This window comes from Carya illinoinensis, chromosome 5 (assembly GCF_018687715.1).
Source record: "Carya illinoinensis cultivar Pawnee chromosome 5, C.illinoinensisPawnee_v1, whole genome shotgun sequence".
Lineage (NCBI taxonomy): Eukaryota > Viridiplantae > Streptophyta > Magnoliopsida > Fagales > Juglandaceae > Carya > Carya illinoinensis.
In genome coordinates this window covers 17,495,628-17,512,131 of record NC_056756.1, presented here as the reverse complement: position 1 = coordinate 17,512,131, position 16,504 = coordinate 17,495,628, and the positions used below count along the sequence as shown (strand labels likewise).

Sequence of the window (16,504 nt, the reverse complement as noted above, 5' to 3'; positions counted from 1 at the left end):
ATGAATAGTATTTTTGTTTGTAATAACCCATTAATGCAAACAGTTTTTTTCATCTTTACCGATGATTCTAGCATGGATGGCATCCGTTCCTCATCATATCACCAATTATTTCATCAACAATGGGAGGAAAATACACAAGCAAGAGAAAAAAAAAAATCATTCACTTTTTTTTTTTTGTACTTTAAAAAAACTGGCTTTACACCACAGGCAAAACCAAAAATGTGAAAAGAACAAAAGAACAAAAATGGAAATCATATGAAACAAGGCTCCATCAAAAGTCCACGAGGGTGGGATGATGGTCATATCTCATCATTCAACTTCAATTATCATAATGTTCGTATAGATTCCTCCTGTGAAGTTAGGGGTGCTATAATTGCGCCCAAGAACATATATCGGATCGGGTCAAAATTGTTTTAGGAGAACTAAAAGCTGCAGATTTTTTTAATCCCGCGCCAGAACGTATAAACCAGAACCAAGCAATGCTCTGGGAGTCAAAGCAGTGAGATTTTGACAGCACAACCATTGCGTGGTTTTGAATTGCAAAAGTGCTTCAAATGCTAACTTCAATACAATTGGATTCAAAAGGGAAACATCATCCAATACACGAAAACTTAAAAATGTTGCCAAAAAATAAAAAATAAAAAATCTCTATCAAGTTGCAAAATTAATATTTAAGGAACACAAAACTAGCTGCGGCACTCAACTCGTTCGAAACTATTCTTACTTTCTCTAATCTGTCAAAACAATGTCCCCCCAGACAAGTCTCAGACAATGTATACAAAATGCATCTTCTGATAATAACAGAGAGGAACAAAAACGCCCTCAAAGGCCGATATGATTGCTGAACTTGGAAACCTGCATGCTTACTTCGTATTTGGTACTCTCAACATCAAACTCAATTCAGGCTTAATTTAACATATTCAAGCTTGTCTTTTTGATGATGTGAAACCTCACAAAGTTAGCAACCTTCTGATTGTTTAGGTGGGTAAACCCAAATACACAAAACTGTCCTACAAAAACCGTATATCAGGTAATCAAGAGAATTATACAATGTGGAACCCAAGATGTCTGAGTCTACAGTTAATTGCAAGCCTGCCCTTTGAAGTCTGGCCACTAGAGTTACACCCTGACAACTTATACCAATCAAAAATAAAAATTTACAAGCTAACTACTGAATTTATTTTTTATTGAGAAATAACCTGACAACTGAATTTTACCCTTCCATACTAAACAATTTTTTTTTCTTTGATAGGCAACCCAAACTCGTAAACAATTACACTGCAAAATATGAAAAAGCCAGAATAAATAAATAAATAAGGCAGCTTTAGGGCTACATATACATAAAAAATCTATCTATAGCTAGACCTAAAATCCATTCCCTCAATACAAAATAGATTAATCCCTGCACCAATTCTATAGTTACAGTATATCATCATAAGCCACCATTTCTCTACTCCTAAAAGGCACTTCTGAAACACTAGAAGAACCATCATTACTACTTCTGGGCTTCACTATAGCTGAAGCAAGTTTATTACCTCTACCATGTCTGCTCAGAGGTACCTCGGCCCGCAAAAGTTTGGACGAGGATGAGCCCTTATCCTTGCTGGCACCAAGCCCAACTCCTTGCCTCCAGAGGGCAAGAGGATCGGTTGCCCACATCACCTTTACCTGCAACATATGCCCTCACTCAATACTCAAAAGCGAAGAAAAAGGATCCCCTTGCTTTGGTTGCCAAGAAAACAGACGAAAACAACAAAATTTCATTGAGAAAGTAAGGTTAGAACACAGTTCGCTTTCCCAAAATTAAAAGACAATTTCTCACACCAGATGCGATTTCATTAGGAAGTTGAAAGGATGCTTATTTTGATTTCCCCAAGTTTTTAACGTGGCCAAAACTTTGACAAGGTAAGGTTAGAACACAGTTCGCTTTCCCAAAATTAAAAGACAATTTCTCACACCAGATGCGATTTCATTAGGAAGCTGAAAGGATGCTTATTTTGATTTCCCCAAGTTTTTAACGTGGCCAAAACTTTGACATTTAAAATTCCAATTTCAGCTCTCTGTTCTAAAATAATTGCTGGCAGAGTTCCCAGAATCTTAAAGTAATACTTCGTTCGGGTACTTGGAAAAAATCATTAAATTTTTTTGCTTTTGATGCTTTGCATTGCATTTAATTCAAATAAATCAACCAAAATTGAGCCCAATCACCCTTCCATAAATCAATCATTTAAAAAACATCTGGTTTTAACTGTTCCTCTACTAAATTTTCTACACTTTTTTAGAAACCAAACGCACATAGGTAGAGAGAGAGAGTGAGAGAGAGAGTACTTCTGTGGAATCAACGGTGATGCCGAAAGAGGGGTCTAGGGCAGCGGCAATGGCGGCTTCGGCGGAGTCTTTGGTACGATACATGATGTACGCGGACCCATCGCGGTCGATTCGGATCCGGGAAATGGAGCCATAGATCTCGAACCGGGACTTAACGTCCAGGACAGAGCAGTCAACAGGGAGGCCCATGACAACAAGCGCCGGCGCCGGTGCCGGCTTCGCGATCGGAGTGTCGACAATGTCTGCATCGTCGCCTGGAAGAGGGTGGGAAGGCATAGGACGCCGGCGTTTTGAGAGGGAGGCGGGGACGTGGCGGGAGAAGTAGGGTTTGTCACGCTTTCGGTTTCGGTTCATAATTCTCCGTGAAGAGTGAGAACCGGGTTTTGCGACATGGAGACTCTAGCTGTTATCTACCACATCTGCCTACTTTTGAGAGCTGATTATCCAAATGCAAATTCAACCAGGAATTTAGCTAATAAAATTTTAAAATACATCTTATTAAATTATGCAACTTTAAGACTCTGTTAGGTTATCGAATCCAATTCAATTCAATTAAACTTATCTTATTTAATTATTATAATTTTTTTAATTTTTAATATAAAAATATAATAAATAATTCAACTTTTTTAAATTCTAAAATAATAATAATATTAAAAAATAATATTTTAAACTTTTTTCTCAACTTAATCTACTATTCAAATTGGCCTTACTTTTAACTACAGTAAAATCGATTATATTTGATTGATATTCTACAGAATCAAATGAATAAACAACTATTTTCTTGTATTAGACACTCTCTCCCCCTCGATTTCTCCCTATCAAAGCCGCTTCTAAGCGGTCGGGTTGATAATGGACTGTTAACAGCCAGCCAATAAAACAAAGCCACATCAGTTGTTACACCACAAAGGAAGTAGATCCAGTCACACACGATTAAAGGGAACAACAAATACAAACCCGAGTGAAAAAGTAACAGCCCCCGTTTCTGAATAACCTCAACCCCAGCACCTTCCACCTGAGCGTCATCCACCTCCCGACGCCACCTCCAGCAGTCCACCACCACGATTCCGAAGCTCTCACCTCCACCACAGTGCCTGAAAATACACCAGCTTTGCCCACGATTTAGTCGTCCAACGAAGTTGATATTCATTCTGCTCCAGGTAATTTTTTTTCGCCCACTTTGGTTTTTTTTGAATCGGTTAGCAGAGGAGATAAAATAGCTGGGTAAAATCGGATTTGTTGGGTGTACTGATTTTCCTTTTGGATTTCTCAGAATTCCATCGAGAATCGACCGGACCCCTTAGATGCGGGTTTGTTGATTATTATGTTGTGTTTTTGGCCTGTATACGACAAAAATATTTCCCCTGTAACCTCCGATTAGATTGCCCTGTATATGTGTAAAATATTTTCCCTGTAACCCACGACTTCTAGTGTGTGTGTCGTATATAATTGGCCTTTCTTAACTCAAACATAGTGTTAGATATGTTGTTAAGCAAAGCCTTCTTTGGATGTGATTGAGAGCACGACTTTAATGTAGTCTGCAATGTTATTTTACATATATTATCTTCTAAAATGTTCCACCTTGCCTTTATTCTGAATAAAGCCACTTCACAATGTAGTACCTCAAACCTTTTATTTTATTTTATTTTGGTTTTTCAATTTTTGGGTCAACAGCTTTAGGTTCTATCTTGATTGGTTGTTGAAGAATAATGACAGCCCATTTCAAATCAAATTCCACATTAGAAGGAACCTATGGATACGACCAAAATATTTCCCACGGCTTTGAAATATAAATGTAGTTTAAGATGAAATATACGACCAGATGAAAGCCTTTTCTTTTTTAATCTGAAGCTTATTGTTAAGCTTATTATTAATATGCAGTTTGTATTACAAATATTAAGATGAAATATATATTTTTTTATTGTAAATATAACCATAGAAATAGCCCGTGTACTGACTTTTATTTCTTACTTTGTAACAAAGGACGAAACAATGAGTTATGATAGTGATAAAGTTGAGATATTGATGAGTAACACAAGTGTACAAGGTGGTGTGAATTTAGAAAATGTGAATTTGGAATATGTGAATTTAGAAGATGCTGTGAATATGAAAGATGAAGTCCAAGTGGAAGATGGAGCCAATGTGGATGGAGGAGCCAATGTCATTTCCTCGTCGAGTAGTGGTCCTTCGGAGCCATTCATTGGTATGTTATTTGAGGATGTGGAAGACGCCCAAGTATTTTATAAGGCATATGCAAGACGAAAAAGTTTTGCAATTAGAACGAATCATACTCGGTTGTCGAAAGATGATAAAACTCTTTGTGCAGTAGACTATGTATGCACAAGAGAAGGATTTCGGCGGGTAAGTCAGAAAGAACAAGATCAAACAATCCCTGAACCAGCTGAGACGAAAATTGGATGTAAAGCAATAATGAGAATAAAAAAAGATGGTGAAAAGTGGATAATCAACAAGTTTGTGGTTGGACATAACCATATTTTACTTACACCGAGAAGTACTAGTTTTCTTCATGGACACATGGGAGTTAGTAAGTCCAGAAAAAGCTTATTATGATTTTGAATGAGTCCGGTGTACCGACAAGAAAGATTATGTCGGTCTTGAGTAAAGAATTTGGTGGTGACTTTAATGTTGGCTGTATTGGTAAGGATGTTGAAAATTACGTGGGAAACAAAAGGAGAAAAGTTTTTGAAGAGGGAGATGCACAAAGGTTATATTCCTATTTTGTTGATCGACAACTCAAAGAACCTGGGTTTGTTTTCTCCATGCAAGTTGACAAAAATGGGTGTATGGGAAGTTGTTTTTGGACTGATGCTTGATCAAGGGCTGCATACCAGTATTTTGGGGATTTTGTTACATTTGATGCCATGTACTTGACTAATATTTATAAGATGCTATTTGTGCCACTTTCTAGAGTTAATCACCATCATCAAACCATTATGTTTGGGTGTGCTATATTAGTTAGTGAAACAGCCGAATCATATACATGGTTATTACGAACATGGCAAGAGGCAATGCTTGGTCGTGCTCCTTCAACTATAATTACCGATGATGACAAGGCGATGACAAAGGCCATTGGAGAGGTACTCCCGAATACAATTCATAGACTGTGCTTATGGCATATTTTATAAAAGTTTCCCGAACACTTGGCTCATGCATATAACAAATATCCAGACTTTCAAAAAGATTTCCGTCATTGCATCCATGAGACAATTACAACTTAGGAGTTTGAGCAGGAATGAGCTTTGATACTAGTGAAGTATGAGTTAGGAGAAAATGGTTGGCTGCAAAATCTTTATGCCCGACGGGATAAGTGGGTTCCGGCTTACTTGCGTTCAACATTCTGTGCTGGTATGTCAACAACTCAAAGGAGTGAAAGTATGAATAAATTTTTCAAAGACTATGTCAAATCAAGCACTATGGTTAGTGACTTTGTGCATCAATATGAAAAAGTTATAGATGCACGTTATTTCAAAGAGAAAGAGAAGGATGTGTGGACAAAATCTACGCAGGCGATAATGAAGATACCTCTTAAAATTGAAGAAGAGGCGGCAATGGTTTATACAAGAAAGTCCTTCATGATCTTTCAAAATGAACTTTTCGATAGTCTACGATACCAAGCAAGAAAATTATCAAAAGAAGGTGAGACCAAGACATATGGAGTCAATGCTTACGGTAAAGAAACACCTCTTTATCATGTGATACTTGAGGGTGATGAAGAACATGCAACATGTACTTGCCATAAGTGGGAGTTTATGAGAATTCTTTGTAGGCATATCTTGTGTGTTTTTGGCAAGAAAATGAAGTTAGATAGATTGCCACAACATTATGTGTTAGAAATATGGACTATTAATGCTAAGAGTTGACCAATTCCTGACATACCATCTCTTGAAGGGCATGTTCGGGAAGGACTAGATGAGCCTATGATGAGAAAAACCAAAACAATGTTACAACTTTACAACATTGTCGAACTAGGGTCATAGTCAGCAGAGAAACATAATCACCTCACAGTTGCATTGGAGAAGGTTCACAAAGAGTTACTTGACATGGAGGATAATGTAGAATGTTCACGAGCATTTGAACCAACCAATGATGATCACAACATGGGAAGTCAAGTTATATCAAACTTCTCACAAACGGTCCAGGATCCTCCAAGGGTGCCAACAAAAGGATGTCCAAAATCTTTGAGAGCGAAGAACCCAAAAGAAACACATGCGACAAATAAGAGACATTGTAGCATTTGCAAGAATGAGGGGCATACTAAAAACAATTGTCCTTCTGTGAGGTAATGTTGATTTATGATTATTTTGTCTTTTTTTATTTTTTAATTGAAGAAGGTAATAAATTTGGTGTTTTATTGGGTTGTTTATGTAGGGATCTTGGGCCATCAATTGACAACATATCGCAACATGTTGATCCATAGTGCAAAATTTATGGTATGTGACTTATTTGTCTTTTAACATTATGTATTGGTCGGTATTGTTAATTTAATCCGCCTTTATTGTTAATTTAATCCGTAGATTATTGTTAATTTAATCCGCTTTTATTGTTAATGTGATAGGGAGTAATGTGGGTGGAAGCTTTGGAAGAGTGGGCATGCTGAAATCCGAGCTAGTAGTAGAGTTCTTGGCAAATTTTTTGTTTATTGGGTGCTCAGTTAAATTTTGTTTATTGGAAACTTTGTCAATTTTTGTTTATTGAAAGCTATGTTAAATTTGGGCGGAAGCTTTGTTAAATTTTATTTTTTGGAAGCTTTGTTAAATTTTATTTATTGGAAGATGCATATAACAAATTTTATTTTTTGGAAACTTTGTTAAATTTTATTTATTGGAAGCTTTGTATAATGAAAATTGAAGAGGACATGCAGAATTTAAAGGGTTGAGAGGACATGCAGGTTTTTATTTTTTGGAGTCCGGTGGCACCCTTATGATTATAAGGGTGAAGAGAACATGCAGAATTTAAAGGTCAATTGTTAGCCATATTAATGGGTGGGAGTATATGTTGGTGTAGGTATAACATAGCAGGGTATTTTCCAGCATTTGAACATTGCAATTTATTCCAAAAAATTGCACTCAACAAGATAGATGCTTAGAATTGAGTAGGATGTGGATGAGAATTATTTTGGTCAATTATGCATGCAAAACAATCTTCTTCTTCTTTTTCTTTGGGTTCTTTTTTGGGGGTAGTATCTAAAAGGAGTAAGGGAAATAAAAAGCGCAAGTGAGCGTGACTTAAAGAATACAATGACCCTGTACAGTGAGCTAACACAAACTACTCAATTTCTTCAAAGGAGTCAAGCTGGAAGCCCGTTTTCAGAAACAAAAGGACCTCTATAGTCAAGTACAGGTCTGACCAATTTACATCCAGTTACATAAACTAACCAAAACATCTGTTCAAGTTACACTAACTAACCAAAACATGTCTTAAATTACACTAACTAAGACGTCTTAAATTACAGCACAAACCAAAAAAAATAAAACCATGAAAAAATTAACACAATCAAGACTCTATTGTACTTCTTCTCCATTGATTTGAATCTAGTTTGTTCGATGCGTAGACGCTCATGAAGTACCCTCTCGTTCCTTTGTTCCACTAACTCCAATGTCATCTTACAGCAGTTGTTTTGGTCACTTTGAAGATCAATCCACTCAAAAAAATCACATTGTTGCTTCATCTTATAATTTGGACAATTGTAAAATCTTCTACCAAAACTATTGGATTTTCTTGAAATCCGTAGCGATGCTTGGCATCCACAATAGCAAAATGGTCGCTCAACACATGCTTTGTCTTCTCCTTTTCCAGTACACTCACTTGAAGCAGAAGAGGAGGCCATTCTCTAGAACTTGCTGTAAAAAAGAGGCATGAAAATTTATGCTGAAAACAAACCAAGCAGCTTAAAAATTCCAGAAAATGTTAACACAAACTAACCAATCAGCGTAAAAATTTCAGAAAATGTTAACACAAACTAACCAAGCAGCTTACAAATTTCAGAAAATGTTAACACAAACTAACCAAGCAGTCCAGTTATTTCATGAAAATGTTAACACAAACTAACCAAGCAGTCCAGTTATTTCAGAAAATGTTAACACGAACTAACCAAGCAGGACAAAATTTCAGAAAATGTTAACACAAACTAACCAAGCAGCTTAAAAATTTCAGAAAATGTTAACACAAACTAACCAAGTTATTTGTTGGTCAGCCCGAACCTATTCAGTGTCAAAGCCCTCTCTCTGTCACCGAAAGCTCACCTAGGGTATGCCCTCACCTGTACCCTCAATGACATTAGAACATATACAATTAGGGAAAACTCTTTATAAAATAAATAAATAAATAAATAAAATGTTTGTAATTTTCTATAATATTAGCATGCATAGACAAGTTAATGCCTACAGGAACTTATCCTTGTAACCTGAGTAAGTTGTAGTTTATAGAAGCATGGGATTTGCTAGCAGAACTCAAGAGGGAATATAGTATAAAATAGAGTACTTACCAATCTGTAAGATCCAGGTTTGACAACTCTACCAATATCTATGAAGTCAAAGAGAAACTGCAAAGCAAATAACAATGCATGTTTAGCAAAGAGCCAAGTAATTAAGCAAAACAATATTTCCTTCACATGGTTCACCTATGGCAAAGAAGCCTCTTTTGCAGCCAGTTGTCTCTCCAATTCCTGCTAGTAAGAATCATACAGACTGCAGTAGTAAACAACTTGAAAAATCTGACAAGCTATTTTTGTTTATGTAGCTTGATAATTTTTCTTGACAATCTAAATAGATAAACTAATTAACAAACCTAGGTTCTGAGATCCAATTTCAGTAATTTGGGGCAAAATTTCAAATTTTAGATCGAGACTACAAACCCTAAAAATTCCAGAACTATTTCATAACTATTTGTATATTCACGAAATTGAAGTGTGTGTGCGTGAGTGGTGAGAATCTAAGTGTGAGTGAGTAATAAGAAAGAGTATGAAATTGAAATCAGTGGCTGCAAAAATGCTTACCGGCTTCGAAATCGCAGAGAAGAAACAATGGCGATGCGGGTTGTGGGTGAGGGAGAGTTCGGCGAAGTATTTTCCGATTTCGATAATCACATGCGACTGGGATGGGCCACGATTTAGTCGTTCTCGCTTACGGGAAGGGGTGGGTGGGGGGGGGGGGGTTTCGTTTCAGATTAAGGGAAGGGGTGGGGGGTGCTGCGAAAGGAAGAAAGGGGTGGGGTGCGGTGGTTTGTTTCGTTGGCAGGAAAGGGGTGGGGTGTGGTGGTTCCCTTCGTCGGTAGGGAAGGGGTGGGGTGCGGTGGTTCCCTTCGTCGGCAGGGAAGGGGTTCTAACAGAGGTCTAGGTCTGGTTGGGTGGAAGGGCACGGGCACATCCAAGGGTGAGGATGGATTTCATTTAGAGAATTCTATTCGGTGTATCAAAAGTCCACATTAGTTCAAGTGGAAGTCTTACGTGTCTAAATATTAGTGGGTGGCTGTTAAATGGGGAAGGTCAGCCCGACCGACTAGAAGGAATTCTCTTCTCCCTATAGTGAATTGCTATGTTTTCCTCTCTTCCTCCCACGTGTTCTTCTTCATTTTCTTTTTGCCAAAACTCTTCTCTATTTTCTTTTTACGGAAACTCCTCTTCCCTTCCTCTCCATTTTCCTTCTACCCAAACTTCTCTTCTCTTCCTCTCTATTTTCTTGTCTTGTCCTCTTGTCTTTCACACTCACACTCATTGGGTAAGATTTCCTCTCACTTTCCCTAGGTTTCCTGCGCACATAGCTCGACTTCTCTTAGCTCTCTCTATGCTGTCTATTTTTTGTGGGGTTTTTCGGATTTCTCTCAATTCTCTCTACGTCGTCTATTTCCTATGAGATTTCTCTCAATTCTCTCTACATCGCCTATTTCCTATAGCTTTCCCTCAGTTTCCTTGTCTTTTGTTGATTTGTTTGGAATCTTTTTGCAAAGAATAATTTAGTATCAATGGACATAGCAGCAGGTGTTAAAGAAGCTGAGTATTGGGAACATAAAGTTCAAGTCTTTTGATTTGGGTGGGCATCAGATCTCTCAGAGAGTCTGGAAGGACTACTACACTAATGTTTTTTTTTTTTTTTTAATTCTATCTTTTGTTTATATTTTTTTTTTATTGCATTTTCTCGGCAACTAAGCAAAAACTATTGATGATGTTTCCAGTATTGAGTATTGTAGCCATGAAAGCAATGACTTTGTATGATCAAGGTAGCTTTTTGGATGTACCCACTCGTGTTTCTTGGGATATTGAAGGTAATGGAAATTTGTAAATGTTTATTGGTGAGATTGAAGTTTAGAAACAAATAGATTTAAATTATAGTTTATGAAATTCTTCGTTTTGATTTCATGAATACTTCAATTCATGGGAACTGATTGTTACTTTAGCTTGGCTGTTTTTTTTTTATTATTTTATTCAATAGATAGATAATCTAATGTGAAGATAAATTTTGAATTGAATAGTTAAATGCAAAATTATGTCATATTATACAAATTTTACATTTATATTTATATAATCCAATGAGAATGCTCTAACTCCTTGTAGCTGATCCAGGGTTGCTTTCATGGAAAATGTTAGTTTGCCTGCCATTAGTGCAAAAGGTTATTTTTTTAAAAAAAATCTTAGTTGAATCATTTTAGTGAAAATGCTAGTTTATTCTAAAATTTGACAGCTAGTAAATTTTATTTTTATTTTATTTTTAATTTTTTTTAAATTACAACTATTGAATTTGTGTTTTTTAAATATTAAAAAAATATTTGAAAAAAAATCATATTTCACAAGCAGACATGTCCAACAAGAAGAGTTGGGCGGTACAATAGAATGGCCCTTAAAAACAAATTGCTCTAGAAAGCAAATTGGGGGCACTTTAGGGGCAGAGCTTCTTTTATTTTTAGAAGTTTGTCCCTAAGTTTGACCATTTTAATTTTAATTTTTTAATATTAAAAAAATTATTACTAGTAAATTTGTGTATTTTTTTTAGAGAAAAATGTTATGCACTACACTATCATTACTCTCATCCTATTATTTAAAATGTAGCAAATTTATTACCATTAGATGATTCTTTATTAAATGATTCTTTATTATTTAATGATGATAAATAATCTTACATAATGAGATAAAAATATGATTGGAGTATAAAGTATAATATTACTCTTTTTTAAATATTTTAAAAAGAGATAATGAGTTAGCGGTCAAAATCAACAATAAAGAGCTAGGCCGCCCAATTGGAAAACCGGATAACCATCCCAAACTGGACCGTTTGGCTCAGTTTTGAATCGATCTGGTTCGGTTTCGGTTCTTGACTTTTCAGTACCGGACCGGTTTATAAAAGATATATGTATACATAAATTAATTTTTAATATTATATAAAATATTATATATATAATTTTTATATATAATTATATATTAAATTTTTATATATACTATATGTTAGGAGTATTTTTGTCCTAGGCCTATGAGGACCCTCAAAGCTTAAACCTTCTAAGGAAACTTTACTAGAGGACGAAATAGGGAGAAATAAGGGATTATAAGAAAGGAAAAAGAAGAAGAGAAAGTAATGTTAGGAAGGCAAGAGATGAGAGAAAGGACGTGAGGTGAGTTGATATGACATAAAGAGAGGGAGATGAAGAGATAAAAAGGAGAGGAGACGAATGACTTAAGGGGCTTTGGAGGGCTTCTGGAATCGACAGGGGAACTTTTCGAGGGACGCTTGGCCAGACTTCTGAAAGGTTTCATGGGATAACTTCTCTAACCTCTAGATCTGGCATCCAATGATAGTGTCCAAACTGATAAGTGATCGGTAAATCTGTCATACAGTGAGGATGAAGGACCCCAAGAGACTATAAATAAACCTTATATAATGGATTTTTCCCTCCCCAAACTCCTGTGGACGTAGGCCTAGTGTCGAACCACGTAAATTCGTATGTCTACTTCTCTCTATTTTTCCTACATTCATATACTGTTTACCGTAGCCATATGCATGGACTTCGTATAGCCGCACCAAACCTACCAGGCGCTTCCACAGCCTTGTCCAAGCAAAGCACCGCTGGGCCTGCACATCGCCAACCTGGGCTCACGTCAGCCTCGACAAGCAAAGGGGGGAATCCTTCTCCTCTTCGGCCTGTTGATGAAAATATGCATTAACATTATACATAATTATATATGAAATAATTTTATCTTATAATTTATAACATAAAATTTTAATCTTAAATATATATAATTACATTGACACTTTATTAAAATTGAAAAATCGGACTGAACCGAATTGGAACCAGTAAAATTGGAAGTACTGGTTTAAGAAGGTAACCAGTTTAGGATCGGTTTTTGAAAATGCAAAACTGATATATACCAGTTCAATCCCAAAATTTGTACAATACTGGATCAAATCGGACCGGTTACACCCATACCTTCGACTAGCAGGACCCTTATTTTGAAGATTTTACGACTTTCAAAGACAGTGTGATCCATCATAAGCATGTTGATGGTATTATTATTTTCTCCTAGGCATGAAACTTGAAATATTGAAATCGAATTTAGAATTATTTAATAATTGATCCAAGTTGATGTTTGCATATCAAGAATATCTAGGTAATATTATTTTAAGGTCTTTATCCTATATATTGTTTATGTAGTATAATTTAATGTAAAAGATAAATTTTAAAATTTAAATATTACAAATCAAATTTTATCATTTAAAATTGTATCGATTTTTGTTTTGAGTAATGATTATATAGAAGGTCAAAAATTTGAAATAGAAAAATTTTTGTGGTTAAGAATGAAGTTACTAGAAACGTTGAAAATTTTTGAAAAGTTTATGAAGTTTATGATTATTGGACATGTTTCAAACACAAATTAAAATTTTATAGTTGCCAAACATGCCCATTGGTTGAATAGGACGTGGTAGTGGTGACATTTTCTCCAACTCATCTCTCAAACACAACCCAAAAAAATGAAATAAATGAGTTGGAATCAATCTAAATCAATTGCAATCACTATAAATTGACCTGGTAATAAATGAAAAAACAATTAAAATGTAACATATGACATTAATGTTATTTTTTAATGAGCCTTTGGCCTAGAGCAAATAATTTTTAAAGCAGCACCGTTGTTGAGTACAAGAGGAAAAGCCGGAGTAGAGAGTAGGGACAAAAAAAAGTTAGAAAAAAATGCGATTATAGAGAGAATTTAATTATCAGAGAGTGTTTAAAAATATAATTTTTGGTATAAATCATAATATATGAATAAGAAAGAAAAAATAAAGATAAAGAGACAATTTAAATGGAATGAAAGAAAGAAGTAGGATTGTGCTTCTTTAAGAAGTGAGCTGCTAAAAATTAAAATAGAAATCTTGAAAGTAAAATAGAGTTAAAATTTAGAGGATATTATAGTTAGGGCTGTAAGTCGAACGGTCCGGATCGGAAAAACCGACCGGACCGGACCGAATGAGTTCGGTCCGGTCCCGGTCCAATTTTTAAGGGACCGAAGGTATTCGGTCCGGTCCCGGTCCGGGGGTTTTTCACCCCGGACCGGACCGGACCGGACCGAATAGATTAAAAAAAAAATTATTATTTATATAATAGTTGTATATAATTAATTATATAATTATATATGGTATAAAAAAATATTAATAGTCTAATATAGATTGTAGTTATACTTATACTAATATAGTTATATAAATCACTATAACTAATACTTCAAGGCTTCAACAATAGTTATAGTGACCTATACTAATAGTTTACTATTAATACTAATATACTATCATATGATTTATATAGTTATACTAATCATTATAATTAATACTATGTATAGCTATAGAGTATATTTATCACTATAATTAATATAATTTAATTATTAATATACTTATATTTAATTAATATAATTATCACAATATTATAATTTATATAGTTATACTAATCATTATAGTTAATACTTATATAGTTATGCTAAAGCACTGATTCACCACAACTAATATTACTAATATATAGCTATATTAATGGTCTAATACTATTATAATTTATATAGTTATACTAATCATAATAAGTTAATAACTAAATCACTAGAAATATAACTATATATATTTAGTATGAATGTATTATTATATTCTTTAATATATAACTATAATATATAGTAGTAGTATATATTAATATATTATAAGAGTTATAGTATAAATATAATATATAAATTATAATATACTAAATCACTATAACAGTATAACTAATATATAGTTATACTAATAGTCTACTATTATATAGTTATACTAATAGTCTAATATTATATAGTTATACTAATCACTATAATTAAAACTAATATATAGCTATACAGTATACTTATATAGTTGTACTAATACTATTAGTATATTATATAGTCTAAGACTCTCAATTTTAATATAGTCTATATAGTTATAACTAATACTAATATTTATATTAATACTAATAATATAGAATACAGTTATACTAACTAACTGATTCAAGTTCAACATAACTAATATTACTAATATAATATAGTCAAATTGAATTACTAATAGTCTAATACTAATACAATTATATAGTTATACTAATTATAAATTCATAATAACTAAATCAATGTAAGTCTATAACTATATTATATATATTTAGTATCAATGTATTACTATATTCTTTAATATATAACTATTAACTATAATACATAGTACTAGTACAACCGATCAAAAAAAATATATAGTACTAGTATATATATTAATGTATTAACATATTATAAAAGTTATAGTATCAATTATAATATATCATATATTTGTAAATTTATAATAGTATTAGTATAGTTAACTTAATATGTAATATGTTAGCATTAAATCACTATAACTACATAGAATATTAGTAATAAGAGTATTACTATTATTTAATATAATATTACATATATTATCACTATCATTACATATATTTATTAGTTATAGTATTAGTACTAGTATAGTTATTAGTACTAATAGACTAATAGTATTAGTTATTAATATTACATATAGTTACATATATTACTATTATTACTATTATTATTACATGATATAGTTACATATATAGTTATCACTATTACTAATAGTAGTAGTGTATTATTAATATATATAATAGTATACTATATGTATATATATTAAATATGTCACAATATAATTACATAAGTATTAAACAAAATGTCATTGAAAAAAAAAAAAAAAAAACTCATAGGGTGGACCGAACGGACCGGACCGGACCGGACCGAATGGGACCGGACCGGACCGGACCGTATGAAGTTCGGTCCGGTCCAGGGTTGGAAAACCCTGGATCGAATAGGTCCGGTCCGGTCCGTAAAACCGGACCGGACCGGACCGGACCGAATTCACCCCTAATTATAGTACTAAAGACTTGAGACACTATTGTACATGTCTACTACTTTGTTATTCAAAACTATCATAAAATTTTATACTTGTAAGATATATCAATATCGGTATTTTTTTGTTTAGGTACTTACCAATTAATTATTTTAAAGAGAAGTGCTATAGTCATAAGTTTATTTTTATAAAAATAAACTAATAAATTGATATGATTTCATGTGATATGTTAAAAAGTATATCTTCTTGCCCGTCATGTTATTTAAAGGCTAAAAATAGCTTCTAATATCTTCCTGCCATGTAGTCCATCCATGAGGCTAACAATAGGCCCACAGCACATAGTAAAAATTTTTTCTGTGCTCTCTTCCTCTCCTCCCTCTCAGCAAACTCTCTCTTCTCACTTAGCAAACTTTCTCTACCTCTCCTTGCAAGGTCTCTCTCTCTCTCTCTCTCTCTCTCTCTCTCTCTCTCTCTCTCTCTCTCTCTCTCTCTCTCTCTCTCTCTCTCTCTCTCTCAGCTAGAGAGGAGCAACCGTTTTCGAGGTTAAAGTCCGCAGGAGGGACTGGCACCACCACTTCCATCTCTATTATTGGATTGACTTCGATCATGTGCTTGAGGTTGAGGTCTTCCTAGTTGTCTTTAATGAGAAGGTGGGGAACAGTTGGACTATTATTAGGATTATTGATACTGTGCTAGAGAGAGAATTAAACAACCGTGTTCAAGAAATAGAGCATCTCTAGCTCTAAGCGTGGCAGTTGGGTACAAGAAGAGGACAGGAAGGTAAAGAATCTTCATCAATATCCTTTCATCAGTTAGTCATG

General features: G+C 34.2%; 1 protein-coding gene across 1 annotated transcript; it reads right to left on the bottom strand.

The window, feature by feature from the left end:
- Window positions 1-1,156: 1,156 nt before the first annotated feature.
- On the bottom strand, window positions 1,157-2,779 carry LOC122309804 (uncharacterized protein At1g27050-like). Its single transcript, XM_043123469.1, has 2 exons — window positions 2,329-2,779; window positions 1,157-1,668 (listed from the first exon to the last, which is right to left on the bottom strand). The coding sequence occupies exons 1-2, from the start codon at window positions 2,680-2,682 to the stop codon at window positions 1,420-1,422; spliced, it is 603 nt and encodes a 200-aa protein (XP_042979403.1). The 5' UTR covers window positions 2,683-2,779; the 3' UTR covers window positions 1,157-1,419.
- Between the last annotated feature and the right edge of the window lie 13,725 nt (window positions 2,780-16,504).